Source organism: Halichoerus grypus, chromosome 4 (genome assembly GCF_964656455.1).
Source record: "Halichoerus grypus chromosome 4, mHalGry1.hap1.1, whole genome shotgun sequence".
Taxonomy (NCBI): domain Eukaryota; kingdom Metazoa; phylum Chordata; class Mammalia; order Carnivora; family Phocidae; genus Halichoerus; species Halichoerus grypus.
The window spans coordinates 86,565,898-86,586,208 of NC_135715.1; the positions used below are offsets into that span (position 1 = coordinate 86,565,898).

Consider the following 20,311-nt stretch of genomic DNA (forward strand, 5'->3'; position numbering starts at 1 on the left):
GGGTCAGGTCAGAGCTCCCCAGGGCTTCCTATTCCCTGCAGAGATTCAGAGCCAGAGTCTTCCAGGGGCGTCCAGCGAAGGCCCTGTGGTCTGGCCCTTGCTGTTAGGGCAGTTTGTGCAGTGGTGAGAGCACATGGCCTTTGGAACCAGGCGTGGGGTTTGGATGCCAGCCACCCAGCTGGCTGGCTGTGTAACCCTGGGGAGATTTTAAAGCAGTGCCTCAGTTTCTTCATCTGCAAAGTGGGGATAATACTAGTACTCCTTTTTGAGGATTTGGGGAGATAGATAGATGAATCAGGTGAAGTGCTCAGCACCTGGCGTTTTAGGACTTCTTCCTCCTTCACCCACCCTCTTACTTTCCCTTTGTGCTGACCTTGCTTTTCCGACCTCAGGGTCTTTGCACTTGCTTGTCTTCTGTTTGGTAAGCTCTCTCTCCTTCATCAGGTCTCAGCTGTCACTTCCCTGAGCTACTTCCTAAGAACAGCACCTCCCTTGCCTCACTCTTTCTGTGCACTGCCATATTTTTGTTTAGAGACTTGTATTACCACCAGTCATGCCTCTTCTTCAGACTGTTGGCTCAGGGATCTTGCTTCGCTCCCTGAAGAACAGAGCCAGGCAGGCTGGGGGAGGGTGTCCAAGATGAGCCCCCATGAGAGCTCTCCCAGCCCAGGGGGCCACATCCCGGAGTCCAGGGGTAGGGACTCCTTACCATGGACAGCATGTGAGGGGCAAAATCAAGTGGGAGCTCCTGAGGAGGGAGCAGCTTTGGCCCTCCTGGAAAGTTGGTAAAAAGTTCCTTTCTCCCCCTGGAGTGTGGATGGGAGGAGTGGAGGGCTCTTTGGGGAGGTCTGGACAGTTGGGTGGTTTCTGATTGTGGAAGGGGGAGGCCTGCCTCCGTCTGGGTGGTTCTGGCCCTTCCAGAAGACCTCCTACTCACGTGGAAGACTGGTTCTGCTGTCGACTAGGGAGGGGCTCAGCTTGGTGGGTGGTCCCTGAGGGGAGGGGCGCCTTTCCCCAGCCTGGGCCCCTCCAGCACTCCCTCGGGCCTCCAGTGCTTCTTTTAGCCTAAACCTCCTTTCTGCTGACTTGGCCCTGAGATCACGGGCTTTGGGCCTCAGTCTCCTCATCTCTTCTCACGGATTTGGAGAACACCTGTAAGCCTTTAGGATGCCTTTGGATGAGTGACTGCTGCTGTTTTGTGGCTTCCAGCTCACCCACCCCAGCTCAGCTGGGCCCTTCTGGCTCTCCCTAACCCCTTCCCCATCCTGACGTTGGCCCTGCTGCCTCTGCTCCCCTGTGCTCTGTTCGGGGCTGTTCCGGCCTCCCCACCCCAGCCCACCCTAGCTTCCCCTGGGCTCTGGGTGGCCCTAGCCTGGCCACTGGCCACAGGCTTATCTGCTGAACAGGCTGGAATTTCAGGCCCCCTGGGAGGGGAGGGGAGAGGGGAAGGGGGGGCTTTTATCCACAGTCCCCTGGGGAGGGAGCCTTCCCTTCCACCTGGAGAGGTGGGTATGGAGGAAGAGCAGCCCCCGGCCCCCCCACCTGTCTCGGGGGTTAGGCTTCCAGCCCTGGGACTGACGGACTGACAACTGACGAGGGCCATAGAGCTGTCTGCACTCTGGCTTTTGACCAATGAGTCACATTTCAAGGCATTGTGGTGGGGCTGATATCTGTGGCGGCCAAGTTTTTATAAATCCAGTTAAGGATGTAAAAAAGAAAATCAAACATTGCTCTTCACTCTCACCAGTGTTTCGTAAAGGAAAGGGAAAATTGCTAAAAGAGGAAGGAGGTAATTTTAGAGTGACCGTCTCCCAAGCAAGGCCAGTTGGCTTCCTCAGCCAGTCAGCCGTTCTTACTGGGGGCCCACAGAAAAAGATGATGAGTCTTTGTGGACTGGTGTCAGGGAACAGTGACTTCCAGAACACGAGGACTTGTTAAAAAAACAGATCACCAAGTGGGGGTGAGGTGAGGAGCTTCCTGGGTTGGGGGAGGGGCGGGGTGTGTGCCCAGCCCCACCTCAGTTGGCCAGTAGGAATGTGGAAATGTTTTTCTAGTTTTGTATTTCATGGCAAAAATCTTTGCAAACTTTGCATTCTGCTACACAATCTATCTGTGTTGGCTATGTCGCGAAAGTGCTTTTTTGTTTTTAGAGAGGGAGAGAGAGAGTTGGGGACAGAGGGAAAGGGAGAGAGAGAATCCTAAGCAGGCTCCACGCCCAGCGCAGAGCTCAATCCCACAACCCTGAGATCAGGATCTAAGCCGAAATCAAGGGTCAGATGCTTAACCGACTGAGCCACCCAGGCACCCCTTCAAAAGTGCTTTCTTTAGCAGCTAAATCTTTGGAATGCAGCAAGATGGAGTCGCAGCAAAATGAATCTTTTGTAGTAAACTCTAAACATACCGCCTGTGATGGCTGGGTGTCTGTGTACTCCCCACTTGAGAATTACAAGTTGAGTTTGGGCTTTGGAGTCCATCAGGTTTGGGGGCCTGGCTCTGCCACTCATCAGCCGAGTGACCTCCCTGACCCTCAGTTCCTTCATCTGTAAAATGAGACAACAGTGCTCACCTCAGGAAGTCCTGCTGATGTGAGCCCAGCCGGAAGGGGGTGTCAGAGGTGGTGGGCCCCCTCAAGGTACATCCTCGGACCCGGCTCCCCGGGGTCATGCCTTGCAGTGTGATCTTCATGGAGCTCAGGAGGAGGGGGAGCCCAGCTGGGCTGCGATCTGACGGTGAGGGGACCGCTCCAGAGTGGGAGGTGAGCTAGCAACACTTTTCCCCTGGGAGGAAGGCAGGATGTCAGATGCCAGTCCTCAGAGCCAGCCTCTCTTGCCACCACCTTGCAGCCAGCCTGGGGAAATGGAGGTCTTAGGATGGGGATACAGCAAGACCAAGAGAAGGGACCAGGGCCCCTTGGCCAGGCTTGTTTTTTGGGGGCAGAAGTGTGTGTGTGTGCGTGCGTGCATGTGTGTGTGTGTGTGTGCGTGCGTGTGTGCATGAGTGTGTGTGTGTGTTTAGGGTGGGGAGAGGGAGCTGGAGTCTGGAGGCTCTCTCTCCTCCCTGAGACCCACCTGCCTGGGTCTGCTAGGTCCTTGTCTGGCCTGGAGCCCAGCTTGCTTGAGCTCTGAGCTACTGTTGGTTTCCCTTTCTCTGGTTTTCTCTCCATTTCCCCTTCCTCATTCTGGCTTCTCCTTGCACAGCATCTCCTGGTCTCTGCTCTGCTTCTCGCCTGGCTCTGCAGCCTCCTTGTGGTTCCTGCCGCCTTCCTACCATGCCTGGGGGCGACTGAAGGGCCGTGGGCAGGAGGCCCACGAGGAAGTGTGTGTGAGTGTGTGTGCATAGACACGTGGGCGAGCATCAGCACGTGAACACGAGGGTATTGGGTGCTCCTGTGGCCTGCTCATGGGAGCCTGGGAGTCTGCAGACGGTTGCCGCGTGGGGGGCCTCGGTGCTGGGGAGCATTCTTGCCTCCTGGGGATGGAATGCTGTTCCTGGCTCTTGCCCAAGGCTCATGTTTCAACATTTATCTTTCTTCAAAAGTCTTGTAAGTTGTAAGGGAAAGCCTGATGTGTGGCCAGCCTGGCACTGCAGGAGGGCTAAGGAGTTTTATTGGCCAGGGCCACTCTGCTGTGTCTTCTGGACTCGCTTTCTGGGACCCTGGGCTCTGCTCCTAGGCAGGAGCCTCAGTGGTTTCTCCCTACTGCCGGCTGCAGCGGGGCTGGAGTGGGGCCACACTCTTTCCCGGAGAGGTCAGGCCCCTCATTCTCCCCCTCTCCCCTTGGCACAACCCAAAAGCACAGCAGCAGCTCTGGGGCCGCTCACCGTGACAGACCGGTGCCTGGGAGACCCCCAGCCTTTGGGGGAAGCACGGCTGCCTGCTCTGAAGGCAGAGCTGCCTGACTGCTCTGTGAGTTCGTTCACTGGGCTCTCTGGGAGGAGGGGCAGACTTTGCTGGGGCTGCATGCTAGATGAGAAGATGCAGCCACTTCCTTGTGCCCAGGGGCAAGAGCCACAGCCCTGGAGGGGCACCCGGTAGAAAGGACCCAGGAGTCAGGAGCCCTGGGTCTAGCCTTGGCCAGGCAACAGGCTACCTCTGCACTCTTGCCTCCCTCTTCTTTCTCGTTAAGTGAGAGTGCCAGGGGCCCACTGTAGAAGAAGGGGCCAGGGGAGGAGGGTCCTGGGGAAGAGCCTCAGCCTGCAGCACAGCAGGGTTCAGCAAGGCTGGTGGGGTATCCTCAGGCCAGACTTACCTGTTGGAGCCCATTGCCTCTGCCACCCCCCCCACCCCCACTCAGTCACTGGCCAGAGCAGCCCACGGGCGGTGTGGCCTCAGCTGGGACACAGTGATGGTCTAGCTCATTTGTCACAGCAGATGAGATCTGAGCCACATGTTCACGGCCACCGCAAAGCCACAGTGTCCTGGCTTTGCTCCTTCTTAGCCATGTGGCTGAATTACTTAATGTCTCAGCCTTACCTTTCTTATCTCTAAAGTGGGGCTAAGAATATGTAGCTCAGGACATGGCCTCAAGATTAAATGAGATACTCAGGAGCAAGGCTACCCAGTAGCAGTGAACACACCTCCCCCTGAAGACAACCAGGGCCCCTTGGAGAAATGGCTGATTTTAGGGGCAGATGCAATGTGTCAGAGAGTGGTGGGCTTGGGGGCCTACCTCCCTTCTCTCCTGTGCTCTCTTGTGGGTGCTGCTGGGGGGTCCTTCCCAGCTCCTGGGTTGCCAGAGGGTCTGAGAGGAGCGTGGGAACAGGCTCAGGCCACTAGTGTCAGGGCCCATCCCGTGGGTCGAGGGGCCCTGCAGCATAGGAACAGGGGGAACAGGGGCCCGGCTCTGCAGTGCCCACAGAGCTCCCTAACATGGCCCACCCCTGCTCTGTGTGGCAGAAATGGAGGAGAAGGAGGCAGCCAGAGCTGAACACAGAGAGAAAGCCCCAGGGTGACAGGGAGGGAACCAGAAACCCAGAGGCCCGTGGGCAGAGGGGGCAGAATATGCCAGACTGGCATGTCTGCCTGGGGGAGGGGGCAGCTCTGGCCTTTCGCCTCTTGGGGAGTCTCCCTCAGAAGAGAGCCCAGCTGTGTGTGCTGAGCAATCTGTGGGAAAACCTGGCCTTACACCTGCCTGCCCATCTGTCTGTCGGTCTGCCTGTCCTGCCTGTCTGGGAGGTGTGTGTGAGGTGCGAGGACGTGCATCCTGTTGCTGTGGTCCCCCGGACCGCAAGCTCTCCTGGGAGGAAGCAGTGAGGTGGCAACACCCAGCCCCCCGGGTACAGCTCACTTCGCCACCAACCCTGTCAGAGGCAGCGACCGGGCAGGTGCCGGGAGGAGATGATGAGAAAGGTAAAGGTCTGTTGGGGTCTCAGCAGCTGGGCGGTGGGTCTTTGGAGGGGAGCTGGACGAGGCCCCTCCCCACCGCTTGTGTGTGTGTGAGTGTGTGTATGTGTGTGTGTGTGGAGGGGTTGGGGTTCTGGGGACGCTCGGGGTGAGGTGTGAGTGGGTCCCCATCTTGGCTGGCTGTGTGAGATGCCTGTGCTGCAGCCGTGACAAGGGTGCTGTAGCTGCTGGGGGAGCCCCCAGCTTTCCTGTCTGGCCCAGAGCCTGGGGACCAGGGCTGACTGGGAACATGGGCCCTGCCTCCCTTGGGCTTCCCTCCTGGGCCTCTGGACTTGGCTCTTTTCCCCAGCCTTGGGTTCTAGAAAGCACTTACTCCTGCCCTGTGCCATGCCATTCAGATGTGAGTGTGTGTCCCCTCAATGCCGGAGAACCCGGTCCCTCCCTGGAGGAAGGAGGGGTTAGAGCCCCCGGGAGGGGATTGCCCTGAGTTCAGGGCTCCAGGCAGGGCCACCCGCTGTCAGCCCAGTGGGTGAGTGCCCGCAGACATGCTTATCCACACTGTATCAGCTGGGCTGGAGTGCCTTGTGCCCGATGAGGCCTACTGGGTGCCCCTCCTCCAGTTTTGGGGGCTGGGAGCGGCAGAGAAGCTCAGAGCTTACTCCTGAGTGTAAGACCTTAGGCTATGTGTCCTGATTTATCTGTGCTCACCTGCCATCTGTCACATGGAGGTGAAGACGCTCACCTGTAAGAGGGAGCGCTTGGTGACTGTAAAGTGCTTTGTTCAGTGCTCCTTGAGTAGTAAGTGATCAACTGCTCCTAGTTCAAACAAGCCTGGCCCCCAGGGACCTTCCTGTTCCTCTAGGGTCGGTGGTCATGCAAGTGTGACTGTGCAGAGACACAGGTGCCTTGTCCCAGGGGTCATTTGCTGGCTGGGAGGAGGAGAGGTGAGGGTTTGGCAGGACTCCCCATACGGGCTGTGGGAGTGGGATGCTCTGGGCTGTGAGTAAGGTCACAGCAGAGAGGCTGGGGAAGGGGCACCTCCCTCCTCCGAAGCTCCGCCCGAGCCCTGGGGAGCCTCCTACCCTGCTCTGGGAGGGGCTGCTGGCCCCGGGTCACGGCCCAGGTTCAGTGAGGCTGAAGTGTGGATGCTGTCAGAGGCGGCTTTGTTTCTGCCACCAGCTGCCCGGCTCTGCCCTGCCCCAGACTGTCCCTTCTGAGGCAGGTTGGCGCCACTGCTATCTGGCTGGGCTGAGGACGTGTTGAGAAGCCATGGCCCCGATGAGGCTTTCTGGACTGCTGGCCGCTGGGCTGCTGAACCGTCCCCACTCCCTGCCCCTGGGCTAACACCAAGGTGTGGCAGGGCCTGTGCACCTGTCCTCTGTCCCATCGTCAGAGAGGCTCCCTGTGTTTATTACAAAGGGAGACATGTGTGACAAGTGTGTAAGTGTGTGTGACACCAGAGTGTCTGGGGCCCTCCCCCTACATAACCCTGGATAGACAGTGGGAATCCTGCCTCTCGGCCACCAGGCCCTCCTGCCCACCTGACTCCTGCTCATCCTTTGAACCCACCTTGGCTGTCCCGCATTCTCTGAGCCCCCCCGGGAAGCCAGCCCCTCTGGACACCCAGAGTCCCCCTGCTGCTCTCAGTGGTCTGTGTGTGAGCTTGGCACAAGGAGACCCCACTAACCGTGTATTGAATGGGTGGAGCACCTGTGCCGCTGAGGGCCATGTCCATGGCCACAGCTTCCCTCTTGCTGAGTAGAGGGCTGAGTGCACGCGTGTGTGTCCGAGGTGAAGGCACTGGTGGGGGCTGAAGAGCGCAACCTTGGGGCCTCTCCTGGGGATGGGGCAGATGGCAGCATGGCTGAATAGCTTTCAGGTGGTGGGGAGGGGATTGGTCATGGTCAGCCAGCAGCTGATCAGGCAGGGGTTCCAGTTACAGAGGGTGGACAAAAGGAAGCTGGTAGCGGGAGGTTGTGGGATTTTACTGGACCGAATTTTGTCCTGGTGCCTCTTCGAGGCAGGCACGCCCAGCTTGTGTTTCCCCCAGTAGCCATTCCAGCAGCGCCTTGAGGTCGGGGACCCAGGCTGTGTGCCCTCCTTCTGTCATCTCTAAAATGGGGGTGGGTACAGTGAGGATTAACAAGGCCAAGGCCAGCACGCACTCACCGCGCATTTTCTCAAGCCTTGGCCCCACGGTGGTCACCATTTGAGGTGTGGAGAGGTTAAGCAGTTAGCCTGAGGTCATGCGGAGCCGGGAGCCTGGCCCACCTTCCTGTGCTGGCCACCCCCCTGCACACTGCCTTGTCAGGCCCACGTCACCCAAGACCAGACCTCAGATTAATGTGAGTGCTAGCTCTAGCCCTAGTTTCAAGGGTGACCTTTCACGGTGAGCTTTCTGGCCATGAGTCAGGCTGGGTGCCTTCTGTACACAACCTTTCCATTTTGCAGAAGAGGATACTTTGTCTGAGAGATGGGATGCTTTGTTCAAGGTCTTGACTCTGTCCTCACAGCTCACGGCTTAGATTAGCCAGCAGCCACCAAGAGCAAGCGGTGTGTCGGGCCTGTCCCCAGCCCTCTGCAGGAGCCGGGGACATGGAAAAGGCTGGACGCCGTCTGTGACCTCACACTTTTCATGTGGCTGGTGCAGAGCCAGAGGCAGATGCATGGGCACGTTACGGAGTAGTGAGGAGAGTAGGTCCCCGGCCCTAACTGCTCTGGGGTGTGTGGGGGAGAGAGGGCAGGGCAGCTTCACGGGGGTGTCATCTGAGCCAGGTTTTGAAGGATGGATAGGATGTGCCTTATAAACTATCCATCCTTCAAACCTTGGTTCAGATGACTCCCCCGTGAAGCTGCCCTTCAGGTGGGTGCCAGTGTTCCCTGTATTTTCCAGACAATGCCCTTGAGGCTCAGAGAGAAAGTCCCCTTTCTCAGTGTCTTCTCACTGCCGGGCCTGGCTCGCTGTGGCCGGCCTGACGATCTCCCTGGTGGAGCACGGTTGGGGAACTGGGCCCAGGTGTGCGTGTCTGGGTGCAGATCTGGGGGCTTGGAGCCCTCGGGCACTCTGGTGGTAGGACTGGGATTAGGGACCTTTTGCTGACTGCGTACATCTCCTCAGGGAGAAGAGAGGAAGGGGTTGGACGGGGCCACTTCCCAGTCCTCCTGTCTTGAGGGCCGACCAGGCCTTGATCCTGCTTCCTGGGAGCCTCTTGCCCACTCCAGCGGCCTCTGTTGACTTCTGGAAGTTCTTTTCCACCTGGTGTTCCATTTCTGTCTTTGGAGGTGGTGGGGCCAAGGGGCTGGCGTCTGATAGTGGGGTGAGTCACCCACTCAAGCTCCATGCAGAGTGGGCCAGGCGCCTCCACAGCTCCACCCCATTTCCACGGGACCAGCTGTGTATGGTTGCCAAGGGGGAGGTGGGGGGGAGCCCGTGGCTGGCAGGAAGTGCTGATTTTCTTGCTCTTGGTGGCTTTGTTTTGCTTTGTGCCTCTCACCTCAGTGTCAGCCCTTGGCCTACAGCTGCACTTGCCCAATAAACTGTGCTGTGACCATTACAGCGCAAAGTTGTTGGTGGGCTCCTCTCCCAGGCCTACCCCCTGCTCCTCCTGCTGCGTGTATCCTCCCTCACCATCCTCTGTGACTTGTGGTCACCTTGGGCTGTTTGAAATTCCCTGGTAATGTACCTCACATCTCTCTGGTCTCCGCGCCTTTGCTGCATGCTCTCCCTGCTGTTGAGCTGCCACTTCCCCTAGGAAGTCTTCCCTGATTGCCCAGGCTGCATGGGCTCTCCACCCCAGGCTCCTGCAGTGCTGTGTGCTTCCCTCTGTCTGGATCCATGTCCGATTGATGTCTGCTACCCCAGCAGAGGGGCCCGTGGCTGTGCACAGAGCCGGCACTTGGTGAGGTGGCTAAATGAACACGCCGAGAGAAGGTCTGGCCGTGGCCCCCGAGCCTGCTGGAGATGGTGCAGCCGGCGGCCTAGGCCATCCTAGGGCCAGTCAGGGCTGGGAAGGGTCCGGGCTCTCTGTTCTGGGACAGGGCGTCCCTCGGTTCAGGCTGCCGATTTTCCCTCCGCCTGCCACCCCCACCCACTGCCACCTTTCTTCTCATTCGTTTTTGTTTGTTTGTTTTTTTTTAAATTTTATTTATTTATTTGAGAGAGAGAGAGAGAGAGAGCACGAGCATGGGGGAGGGGCAGAGGGAGAGAGAGAAGCAGACTCCCCAGTGAGCAGGGAGCCCAGTGCGGGGCTCAATCCCAGGACCCCGGGATCATGACCTGAGCCGAAGGCAGACGCTTAACGACTGAGCCACCCAGGCGCCCCAGCTTCCCCTTTCTGCACCCTATCTCTCCTCTTTCTCTTTGCCTGCCCTCCCCTCCCCTGTTGCCCTTGCCCTTCCTCGCCTCCACCCTCCCATCATACTTCCTCTCAGGCTCCTGATCCAGCTCCTTTTTCTAAGTCTTTCCCCCTCTTCTGGCCCTGGGTCTCTCTGCTGCTACCCAGCCCTCTTCCCACCTCTGCCCTCCCCTCCCACTCTCCCCACACAGCTGAGAAAGCACAGTTGTGACTCATCAGGGGGAGAGTCCGCCTCTGAGATGTCTAGTTGGGGGTAGAGCGGGTAGCTGTAAACCCATGTGTGTGAGTGTGTGTGTGTGAGTGTGTGTGTGAGTGTGAGTGTGAGTGTGGCCAGGAGTGGGCCCAGCTTGGCCCTCTGGGCTGTAGAGAAGGGAGCAGGTCATATCTGAAAATCTAGTCAGATTGCGAGCTGGCTCCCACTGACACGAAGAGCCTGACCCCTGGCCGCCCCTCGCTGCCCTCTGTGTCCTGGGGTAGTTACCTCCTGCTCAGGGCTGCTCTGCTCCTCCCTCTGGTATTCCTGAGTCTTGGGCCCAGGAAATGGAGTCATGTGGGGTGGTGGGGCTGCCCTTACCTGGGCCCTCTTGTGCTCAACTCACTTTTTAGCCACCAGGGTTGGGGTGGAGCCCCCAGGGGTGCAGTGTGAGATCAGCAAGGAGGGGTGCCTGACCCCTCAAGCTTTCTTTGAGGGTATCCCCCTCCTCCTGGTTTCAGTCACTCCAGCAAGCCTGACCTAAGCTCCTCCACTTGGCCGATAGAGGATGAGGAGGTCTCAAGGCTTGGTGGACTCAGGGTTGCTTTTGGGGATCACAGCAGCCATGAAATCTTCTGATGGTCCCAGTGCCCTGGGCTGCGTGATGCTGGCTGTGGGCCCCCAGGACGCTGGCTGGGGTGGGAAGCCATCTGTGGTACTGGTGATTGGGCACTCTTGGTTTGGCCACCCTCTTTCTCATGGTAACGCTTCCCTTCTCCCGCTGCCTTGGCAGGTCCTCCAGAAACTGGGAAAGGCGGATGAGACAAAAGATGAGCAGTTTGAACAGTGTGTCCAGAATTTCAACAAGCAGCTGGTGAGTGTGGGTGGCCTTTGGCCTTAGGGAGCTTGTGCAAAGTGGAAGTGAGGCTGCCAGGTAAAAAATGTCAAGAGCTGAGTTTGTGGAGTTAGAGAGCTGGGAGAAGGGGCCAGTGTGGGCTGGCAAAGTCACGGAAGACTTCCTGGAAGAGGGAGCACTGGCTCTGGGCATGGACCAAGGGGCATGGACCAAAGAGCCATGGAGGGAGGGCTGGGGGGTATACTTTAGGTCTTTGATAAGGCATATGAAGGCCTGGGGCAGGTTGGGGGGGTGGTAGGGGTTGGGGGGGAGCAGGCAATAGATTTTGGCCAGACTCTGGAAAACCTTGAATGTCAAAGCAAGTGAGAGCTAAAGAAGCTTCTTGTGAGGAGAGTGGCGTTTGCAGAGTTTACTGTGGGAGCAGAGCAGACAGGATCTGATTTGAGCACCTGCTGAGCATGGCCTATGGATGCCTCCCAATAGCCCTGTAAGGTATCCAGTATCATCGTTCCCCTTTTATAGATGAAGAAGTTGAGGCTCAGAGAAGTTGGGTAATTTGCCCAAGGCCATCCTGCTTTGGGAGTGGATTTAGATCCATACTTGTTTGGTTCCAAAGATTGCAATGGCACCCTTACCAAATTCCTTTAGATAGTTCAGAGACCAGTGACAGAAGGGGCTTAATCAGGTTGGCAGCCTGGGGGCAGTGGTTAGATACAAGGGAGGACTTCCTGACTGAAGGACCCTGAATACTTTAACTGGGATGTCCCTGAAACCTTTTCCCTCACATAAATCTGCTAAGTCTAAAATTAGCCACTTTTTTTTTTTCCATGACCCTGAGATCAAGACCTGAGCTGAGATCAAGAGTCAGACGCTTAACCTACTGGGCCACCCAGGTGCCCCTAGAATTAGCCATTTCTGTGGGTGTATCTGAAGATATAGAAGGGGGGGAATGAGATAACCCTGGTGGTTCTCCCCTCTCTGGGAAGGGCCCGGTGGCAGGAAGTGAGGGAGAGCTGGGCCATGGCCCTGTGGCTTCTGCAGGCTAGCCCCCAGTGAGAACAGGTGGGGATGGAGGCCAGCAGGGGCCACAAGGAATGGGAATGGGCGGGGGGGGGGTGGGGTCATGGTCTAAGCTGTGCTAGGAAAGGGGCCAAATAGGCCCAGACTTGGGGCTGGGAAGGACCAGGCCTCTCCCTACTCCTCGTTTATGCCTGAGCCCTCTGAAAGCACTGAAGGTGCCCACCAATACCTCTGCAGCTGGAATTAAACCCAGGGGAGGGGGCTTTCTTTGGAGAACTTTGACAGTCCACTGGCCAGGAGCTGGGAGCTGGGGAGCATGCTGGGAGAGGGACAGGGGCATGCTAAGAGAGGCCCATGGGCCATGTTGGGGGAGAGTAGGGGGCATGCTGGGAGAGAGTTGGGGGGGTGGGTATGCTAGCAGAGGCCTGTGGGCCATGCTGGGAGAGAGTAGGGGGCATGCTGGGAGAGAGTGGGAGGTATGCTAGGAAAGGCCTGAGGGACATGCTGGGAGAGTAGGGGGCATGCTGGGTGAGAGTGGGCGCCATGCTGACAGAGGGCTGGGGAGCATGCTGGGAAAGGGCCAGGGGGCATGCTGGGAGAGAGTAAGGGGCATGCTGGGAGAGGGCTGGGAGGGGGCATGCTGGGAGAGAGTCGGGGGGTGGGTATGCTAGCAGAGGCCTGTGGGCCATGCTGGGAGAGAGTAGGGGGCATGCTGGGAGAGAGTGGGGGGTATGCTAGGAGAGGCCTGAGGGGCATGCTGGGAGAGAATAGGGGGCATGCTGGGTGAGAGTGGTGGGGGGGGCATGCTGGCAGAGGGCTGGAGAGCATGCTGGGAAAGGGCCAGGGGGCAAGCTGGGAGAGGCCCAGGGAGCATTCTGGGAGAGGGCCATGGGGTAGGGGGCATGATGGGAGAGGGCCTGGGGACATGATGGGAGAGCGCCTGGGGTTGGGCGGACGCATGATTGAAGAGAGGGGTGCGGAGAGCAGCTGGGAAAGTCTCCAGGGCCAAGTCCACTCTCGCCTGCCAGAAGAGCTCAATGGAGAGGCTCCTTAGGGCAGGAATGGGAGCCCTCATGGCTGCTTGTCCCCCAGGCCATGAATGGGAGGTGTTTCAAGGCCCAGGTATATGCCATGTCAGAGCCATCTACTGCCCCTGTGGCCCTGGGTGAGCCCCTGCTCCCTGGGCATCAGTTTTGCAAAATGGAGGCTTGGACAAGAAGCCTGAAGACTTTGCTTCTGACTCAGCTGGCTTCCTCAGGTTATGGGATGCTCTGAAAGTCTTTTAGGGAATCACTGTTTCTAGAGTCCCTACTCTAGACTAGGTACTGCTTGTGTTTTACAGACCTGAACCTTGCATTCCTGAGGCGGATGCTGATAGTCTCTTCATTTTATAGAGGAGGTACTTGAAGCCCAGTGGGGTTAAGCGACTTTTCCAAAGACACACAGTGTGTGGTGTCCAGATCTGTCCACTCTCAGGTCGGCTCTCTGGAGCCGAGCCCCAATCCTGAGGATGACTGGCTGGGCTGGGGAGAAAGATTAGGGCAGCTCCTGAGCTGGGTGGAGGTGATGGGGCTGCCCCATCAGCTGGGCTCTTTGGCAGAAGGTGAGCAAAGTACATGTCTGGGAGCTGAGGTTCCCTTTGGCCTGGCCCCAGTGCTGGGGCCAGAGCGTTACTGTCCACTTTTGTCCCTCAGAGTCACCCCCTCTGGGTCCCGGCTCTGGACAAGGAGTCACTCAGTGGTCCTTGGGCAGAGGGGCCAGGCAGTGAGGCCAGTGCTGAAGATAGTCAGTGCTGGTGGCTCCCTGGAGGTGGACATGGAGTGGGCACTTGAGCTGGGGCTCTGTCTGCCTTCAGGTTAGGGGTGGCTGGTTTTTCAGGGGCCAAGTAAGAGGGGTAGATTTGAGGTCTCATTTGAGACTTGGGTAACCCTCTCTTGGGGGTTAAGGCAGCCATGTGGTTCTGGATTTGATGGGTGTGTGTGGGTGGCTGGAGCCCTGGGCTTGGGCGACCCTGGGAAAGGTGGGGTGGAGGTTGAGTGTGGGAAGTCTGGAAGCTGAGTGTTCTCCTGCTCTTCATCTGTGAACACCAAGCGCAGTGGGCCCCGTGCTAGTCGGGGACTAGGCTGGCAGGGGATATGGGCTTCAAGGAAGTAAATCTCCTACCCCTTCCTACAGGTGCCCTAGGTGAGGGCGTAGGTCACCTTGCTGTCACCGGCTCTCACAAGGGACAGGTTTCATAGCCCTTCCTGGGCCCACTCAGCACCTGTCTTGGCACTCCTGCCCTCTGTCCCTGTACTGAGAAACAGCTTGGCCCACTCAGAGGACCCAGTATGGCTCCCAGGAAGGCCTGAGTTGAACCTGAGCTGGGGGGCAGTGGAAGGGGGAGGTGAATGGGTCAAGCTCTTCCCCCGGGACCACCTGTAGTTTGCACCCCAGGGCTCATTATTGCTTGTCTGTTGCTGAGGTGGGGCAGGTCGGATTCCTTCTTGTTCTTAGGGCCTGCTCTGCTCAAAGAGGGCATCCCTGGCTATTGCATGAAGACCCTCTGGAATGGACTGCAGAGGGGCGCAAGTCAGCTGGGGCCAGAGGGAGTCCTGCAGGGGGGATGTCCCTGCCCCCTAGACCCACTGGGAAGATGAGGGCTTGGGTCTTCAGACCACTGGTGGGGGCTGATGTCAGGGGAGGCAGGGAGCACCCTTTGAAGGAAGGTACAGCAGGGATGTGGGGTGCTGGCCAAGCCACCCCCGTGGGGTTATACTAGGTGTTGGTACTGGGTTGTGGTGTGCTTCCAGACTCCTGAGTCCAGAGCCAGGAGAGCAGGCTGAAGGGACTGTGCTCCAGAACTTTCTTCTTCCCTCAGCTGCTCTTCAAGGAGTGTGTTAAAGCCCTAGGAACCTCCAGAGAGTTGTTTCTCAGGTGCCCTATGTGGAGGGCCAAGGGAGCCAGTCTGGGAGCAAACACACAGGTTCTGTGCTGGCCTGCCTGGGCGCTGCCCTGCAGGAGGCAGCTGCAGGGGGGAGGGCTGTGCCTGATCCTGGGGACTGACTGGGGAGTGTGGCTTAGGGACCCAGCTGCAGTTGGCACGTGCGAGGCAGAGCTCTGGGCGGCCCCTTGCACATCTGTGCCCAGGGTGCCTGCTCACAGCGTGGCCTTGTTCGGGAAGCACAAGGGGCCCTGGTACTGCCTGAGACCCGGTCAAGCACAGCAACCCGCCCCTCGGGAGACCCCTTCCTCGGGGTGCAGAGTAGACAGGCGCTCGCAGGATGGTGGGGAGGGGAGTGAGATGACGGAGGCTTGGCAGGAAGAGAAACTGAGTCTGGAAGATTCTGTGGCATCAGATGAATGCAATAGCCTTGAGTCATGAACACGTTTGAATCCTCATCTGCATCACCAAAGCATCAAGTGTGGGATGGGCCCTTCCCCATTCCCAGTCCCACAGGGCCCACATCTGATCCCTGATGGAATTCCAGAGAGGTTAGGATGCTGTGGATTGGCCTTTAATCTTTAATCATCAGGCCTCGATCTTTGAAGTTCCTCAGAATTCCGTGTGGCCAGGCTTCTCTAGGCTACTCTGTGGTCTGTGGGGATTCAAGCAATTTTGGAGAGGTTTTTTTTTTTTCCCACCACCCCTTGTTTTTTTGTTTTTTTCTAATTGTACATCTTATGCACTGCCCTGGAACCCTCCCTGCATGACACCTCTGTTGTCTTCTGGAAGCACCCATCATGATAAACAGGCAGCTGCCTGGGGGGCCTGAGTGCCCAGGCGGTGGGGGTTCTCACTAGTTCTACCAGTCTGTGTCGCACCGGGCAAGTCACTGAACCTCTCAGCTCCCTCATATTTCAGGTAGGGACAGTGATGATATGGAGATGGATGCAGGAAAGAGCCAGCCCCACTGGGCAGGTGGTATGTGATGCTCTGAGCGCACTGGGAGAGGAAGAGCAGGCCCTGGCTATGAGGAGGGAGAGCCTGTTTGGGGGGGGTTGGAGAGGTTTGAGGGTGCCTGGGGTGCACCTAGAAGGCTGGTTGTGTCCCTGCTTGCCCTCAGCTGGAGTGGAGACCACTTCTCATCTCCTGCAGAGGCGCCTGAGTGGGACTGTGGCTGCTTGTGGGTCTGTGTCTGTCTAACCCTTCACCAGGGCAAGGGAATCCAAAACAAGATGTGAGCAGCATCAGGCAGGGAGACGCCAGGAGGGTGCTCGTCCCCCGAAGAAACCAGCTTCTGGCACTGCCATCCTTGGCCCTCCAGAAGCCCTCTCTCCTCAGGTTCCCCCACTGCCCCACATCACCATCCTCAGCATAAAGCCCATCTCTTGGAGCTGGCCTTCAAGGCTAGGCGTCTGGCCACTTAGGCTGTTCTTCCTGAGCGCACACTAGCTGGCTGTCTGCCAGGCAGGGGTCATTCATCCCAGCTGACAGATGAAGAGACCAAGGCTCAGAGAGGTTTGGTCACTTGCTTAGGGCTATATGTCTAGTGAGGGCCAGAGTTGGGCGGGTCTTCATACCCCAAAGCCAGTGTGCTCTCTGAGACCCCTTTGCACATGGCTTCTGGAAACTCCAGCATCTCACTGTTGGTGCTCTCATACCTCACCTGTTGCCTCAGCCTGTTTACCCCCTCTCACCTGGGGCTCAGTTTTCTTGCTCCTGCCTTGTGTGGCATTGATAATCCAGAGGAACTGGAGGTTTTGCCTATGGGTCCATCCTCTCTGCTGGTCCTGCTGTCTCAGCAAGTCCCTGGGGCTGTCTCCCCAGCTCAGGGCCTTCACTGTCTGGCCCAGTCCCCTGGCCAATCTTTTCCTCTTACATCCTACATCCTCCCTCTTGGCTGGGCCAGTGTCTGAGAGTCGTGGGCATGACCCACCGCTTCTGTGAGCCTGGCTAAGCCATTCCCTTCCACCTTCCACAGCCTACCTCCCCTGGCCCTTCCAGAGCCATCCTCTGTCCCTGGCACCATGCAGTGGGAGCGTGCTGGCCTAAGGTTTTGGGGCAAGGTGCTGGGTGTTCCACTCCCGTGTTCTGTGCTCATTGGTCCTCTGGTCCGTGGTTGTCCGGGGCACGCCTCGTATGTACGCCAGTCCCATTGTACATGTGTGCTGCGTCATACCTGTCATTGAGCCTGTGTCCCTGGTGCCTTGTTTAGGGTGGAGGGGTCTCTACTTTCCTGCCTTCCTTACAGGGCTGAGAAGACTGCCCAGAAGAGACAGGTGCTGACAAACCAGGAGGAATACCCCATGGCGCACAGGGCTCCTGAGGCAGGGGTGGTGCTGAGAAGCACTGGATGCTCAGTAGGCGTTTGCAGCTAGAGACAGTAGCTGCCGGCTCCGAGGGGCGCTCCGGGCCAGGCCGTGCCCAGGAGCTGTCGCTCATGTCTTGTCTTCTCCAGTCCTGCCCTGATGAGGACAGCGGATCTGGGGCGGCCGTCAGGAGCAGCCTGTGTTTGTCCACATGGGAGTGCAGGGAGGACAGGGTCGGGTACAGCGTGTGCCCTGGGCCCTCACCCTGGCCTTGGCTTTCTCTTTGCAGACTGAGGGCACTCGACTGCAGAAGGATCTCCGGACCTACCTGGCCTCAGTCAAGGGTGAGGGGCAGGCAGGGCAGACCTGGTCTGGGTAGTGGGCTTCATGGGACACTGAGGGGCCTTTGCCCCATGAAGGTGATGGGGGCAGAGCTGGGATGGGGACCAGGGTTTGTTACGGAGCGGTAAGCGCTGACAGTGGGGCCTTAGGAGGTGGGGGCAAGGGTGACCGTCCCTGTCCCTCCCCTGCCCCCACCTTCATCCCCGCCCCCTGCCCCGTGGCCCTGGCTGCAGCATGGCCCTTCTGCCCCACAGCCATGCACGAGGCCTCCAAGAAACTGAACGAATGTCTGCAGGAGGTGTACGAGCCCGACTGGCCTGGCAGGGATGAAGCAAACAAGATAGCTGAGGTGAGCGTGAGGCAGGTGACCTCGGTCCTTCCCAGAGGGCCCTCTGGTTTCAGCCCCAGGCCTATTCCGCCCTGCCTTGCCCTCTGGGACAAGCCATTCTGGTTTTCGGGCATTCCCATGCTGTGTGCCCTTGGGCAAGTCACCTCCCCTCCCTGAGCTACCAGCCCTGGGCTTATCTGTTCCTTATACTTGCCCTGTGAGAGGCTAGAGGGCAGGAGTTACTACCCTCATTTTACAGCCAAGGGACCTGAGGTTCTGAGAAGCCTCTGGGCTGTGAACCCCAGGTCTCTGGGAGGAGAGAGCTGGGGACTTGGTGTGGCCCAGCTTCCCGGGCCGTATACTCATGAGCTCTCACCTCCTTCAGAACAATGACCTCCTCTGGCTGGATTACCATCAGAAGCTGGTGGACCAGGCGCTGCTGACCATGGACACATACCTGGGCCAGTTCCCTGACATCAAGGTGAGGCACTTTTTGTGGATCTGTCGTGCTCTGGCCTGGTAGCCTGTGCAGGGGAGTTGAAGCGGGGATAGAAGGATGGGGGGAAGGGGTCAGCCTAGGGCCGGCTCAGGCACTGAGGTGACTGCCCTGAAGGCTGACATCTCCCTCACCTGGCAATTCATCCCTCCAGCGCTGCTCCCTCTGAGGCCAGCCCACCAGCCCCCAGACCTGGGCCTTTCTGAGCTGAGGGCTTTGGGTCTCTGGACTTGGGGAAGAGACCTCATGGTGCATGTACGTCTGTGTGGCCGTGTCACTGTGGAGTGACTATAGGGTTGTATAAGGTATATTAAGGGGATGTAAGGCCTGAGCATGGGGGCCTGATAGGTGCCCTCCACTGCAGCCAGTGGGCCCCAGGTGCTTCAGACATGGAAGCAGAGGTGTTGAGGCTAGGTGGTGACTGTTGCGCTGGACCTGAGCCCCTGGGGGTTGGGCTCCATGCTGGCCCCCGTGGCCACCCAATGCAGATGCCCCGGGCCCCTCAAGATGCCTTATGGGGAGTGTGCAAGGGAGGCCAATGGTGGTAGCCTACCAGTAGAGCAGCCTGGGGTCCAGGAGGGGGAGGCGTATCGCACACAGTACTGGCTGGTTTGTCCTGGCAAAAGTGGCTGAATATTGAAGACAGTGGTTTGACCTCTGCATAAGAAAGGACCCCCCGAGGGCATGGGTCGCCTTGAAGGGGTGAGCTCTTTGCCCCCAGAAATGCTGGAGGAAGTGTTTCAAGCATGCATTAGATGCACTTCTTGAGCCTGGGGTCAACTGCCCTGGGCCCTTTGGCTTCATCCAACTCCCAGTGCCCATAGCCCAGTTTCTCTGAGCCCAGCCTGGGTCAGCATCCCAGCAACCCCCTCACCTCCGTCTGTCCTCAGTCACGCATTGCCAAGCGAGGGCGGAAGCTGGTGGACTATGACAGTGCCCGGCACCATTACGAGTCCCTTCAAACCGCCAAAAAGAAGGATGAAGCCAAAATTGCCAAGGTAAGGGCTGGAGGGCAGGGTTGGGGGAGAGCCTAAAGGGGGGTACCCAAGTCCCCTGGAGGGGCCTTCTTCTTGTGCTGTACTCACTGCACCCTTTTGCACTGTTGGTTATCACTGCTCCCCTGGGGCAGGAATCATCAACCCCACTTGCAGATGGGTTTACAGCTGGTGACTAGTCCCAGGTAGTAAGGGGGGTGAGGGATGCTGCTGGGCTCACGGCAGGTTGAGGGAAAGGCCTTTGTGGGCACCTGGGTGAGGGTCCACTTCCTGCCTATCCTGTCGCGCTTGCCCTGGGCCCTGGGCCCTCCACCCTGCTCTGAGGCCACTTTCCAGGATGAGAACAGGCCTGGCTTGGGTTTCACTGGAACAGCCCCACCCGACCTGGCGTGCTCTGAGTGGAATTCTGTCATGGGATCCGATGTGACCCTGTCTCCGCTGGAACAAGCCTGAGGGCACAGGGCTTGAGCTGGTCACGCTGTCCACAAGTGAGGGGCTGAGGGTGGCTCCCCTCTCCCCAGCCCACCCCGGGGCAGGACCAAGCTTGCTGAGCCCCTCTGCCCCTGCTAACGACTCTCACGTTTTGCTTTGCAGTTGGAGTTCACCCCTTTCTCTGCCCCTTGCCCAGGGCTCCCCTTAATTATTTTAGCCTCCAGGGGCCTTTACCTGCTGGGGGGCTGGCCCCCTGGAGGGGTGGCCAGCTTGTCTGTCATTGCATTTGGGACGTTTGGACTTCGTGTTTAATATCTGTGTCTTTGTTTCTCTCTCCCCATCTCCCTCCTGTTTCTCCACTCTCCTTTGCCTTGACCTCCCCTCCCCACCCCCAGCCTGTCTCGCTGCTTGAGAAAGCTGCCCCCCAGTGGTGCCAAGGCAAACTGCAGGCTCATCTCGTAGCTCAAACTAACCTGCTCCGAAATCAGGTGACACTGGCTTCTAACCTTGCACGTGCTGGCGCCTTCTGGTCTGTTGTCCTGTCCTTGGCGCTGGGCGCCTGTCTTGCACTGCCCAGGGCGGGGGAGGGCTTAGTCCCTTTCCTGGGTTGGGGGGCAGGGCCGTTTACAAATGTCTCTGCTGAGAGAGCTCCTGCTTCAGATGAGACGTGAGGTCAAATGTCGGGGGCTGAGAGAGGTTTGGGGCTCTGGTTAACCTGGGG

General features: G+C 58.3%; 1 protein-coding gene across 18 annotated transcripts in view; it reads left to right on the forward strand.

The window, feature by feature from the left end:
- BIN1 (bridging integrator 1) overlaps positions 1 to 20,311 on the forward strand; it is a 55,642-nt gene that overhangs the window by 16,398 nt on the left and 18,933 nt on the right. For 9 of the 18 annotated variants that reach the window (XM_078070653.1, XM_036092906.2, XM_036092913.2 and 6 more), the window contains exons 2-7: positions 10,683 to 10,763; positions 17,287 to 17,341; positions 17,594 to 17,688; positions 18,053 to 18,148; positions 19,054 to 19,161; positions 19,986 to 20,078. In XM_078070653.1, the coding sequence (XP_077926779.1) occupies positions 10,683 to 10,763; positions 17,287 to 17,341; positions 17,594 to 17,688; positions 18,053 to 18,148; positions 19,054 to 19,161; positions 19,986 to 20,078 (528 nt within the window). Of the gene's footprint in view, positions 1 to 5,284; positions 5,354 to 10,682; positions 10,764 to 17,286; positions 17,342 to 17,593; positions 17,689 to 18,052; positions 18,149 to 19,053; positions 19,162 to 19,985; positions 20,079 to 20,311 lie in introns of those variants that run through there. The other 9 variants (XM_078070657.1, XM_036092912.2, XM_036092917.2 and 6 more) reach the window with 4 other exon arrangements.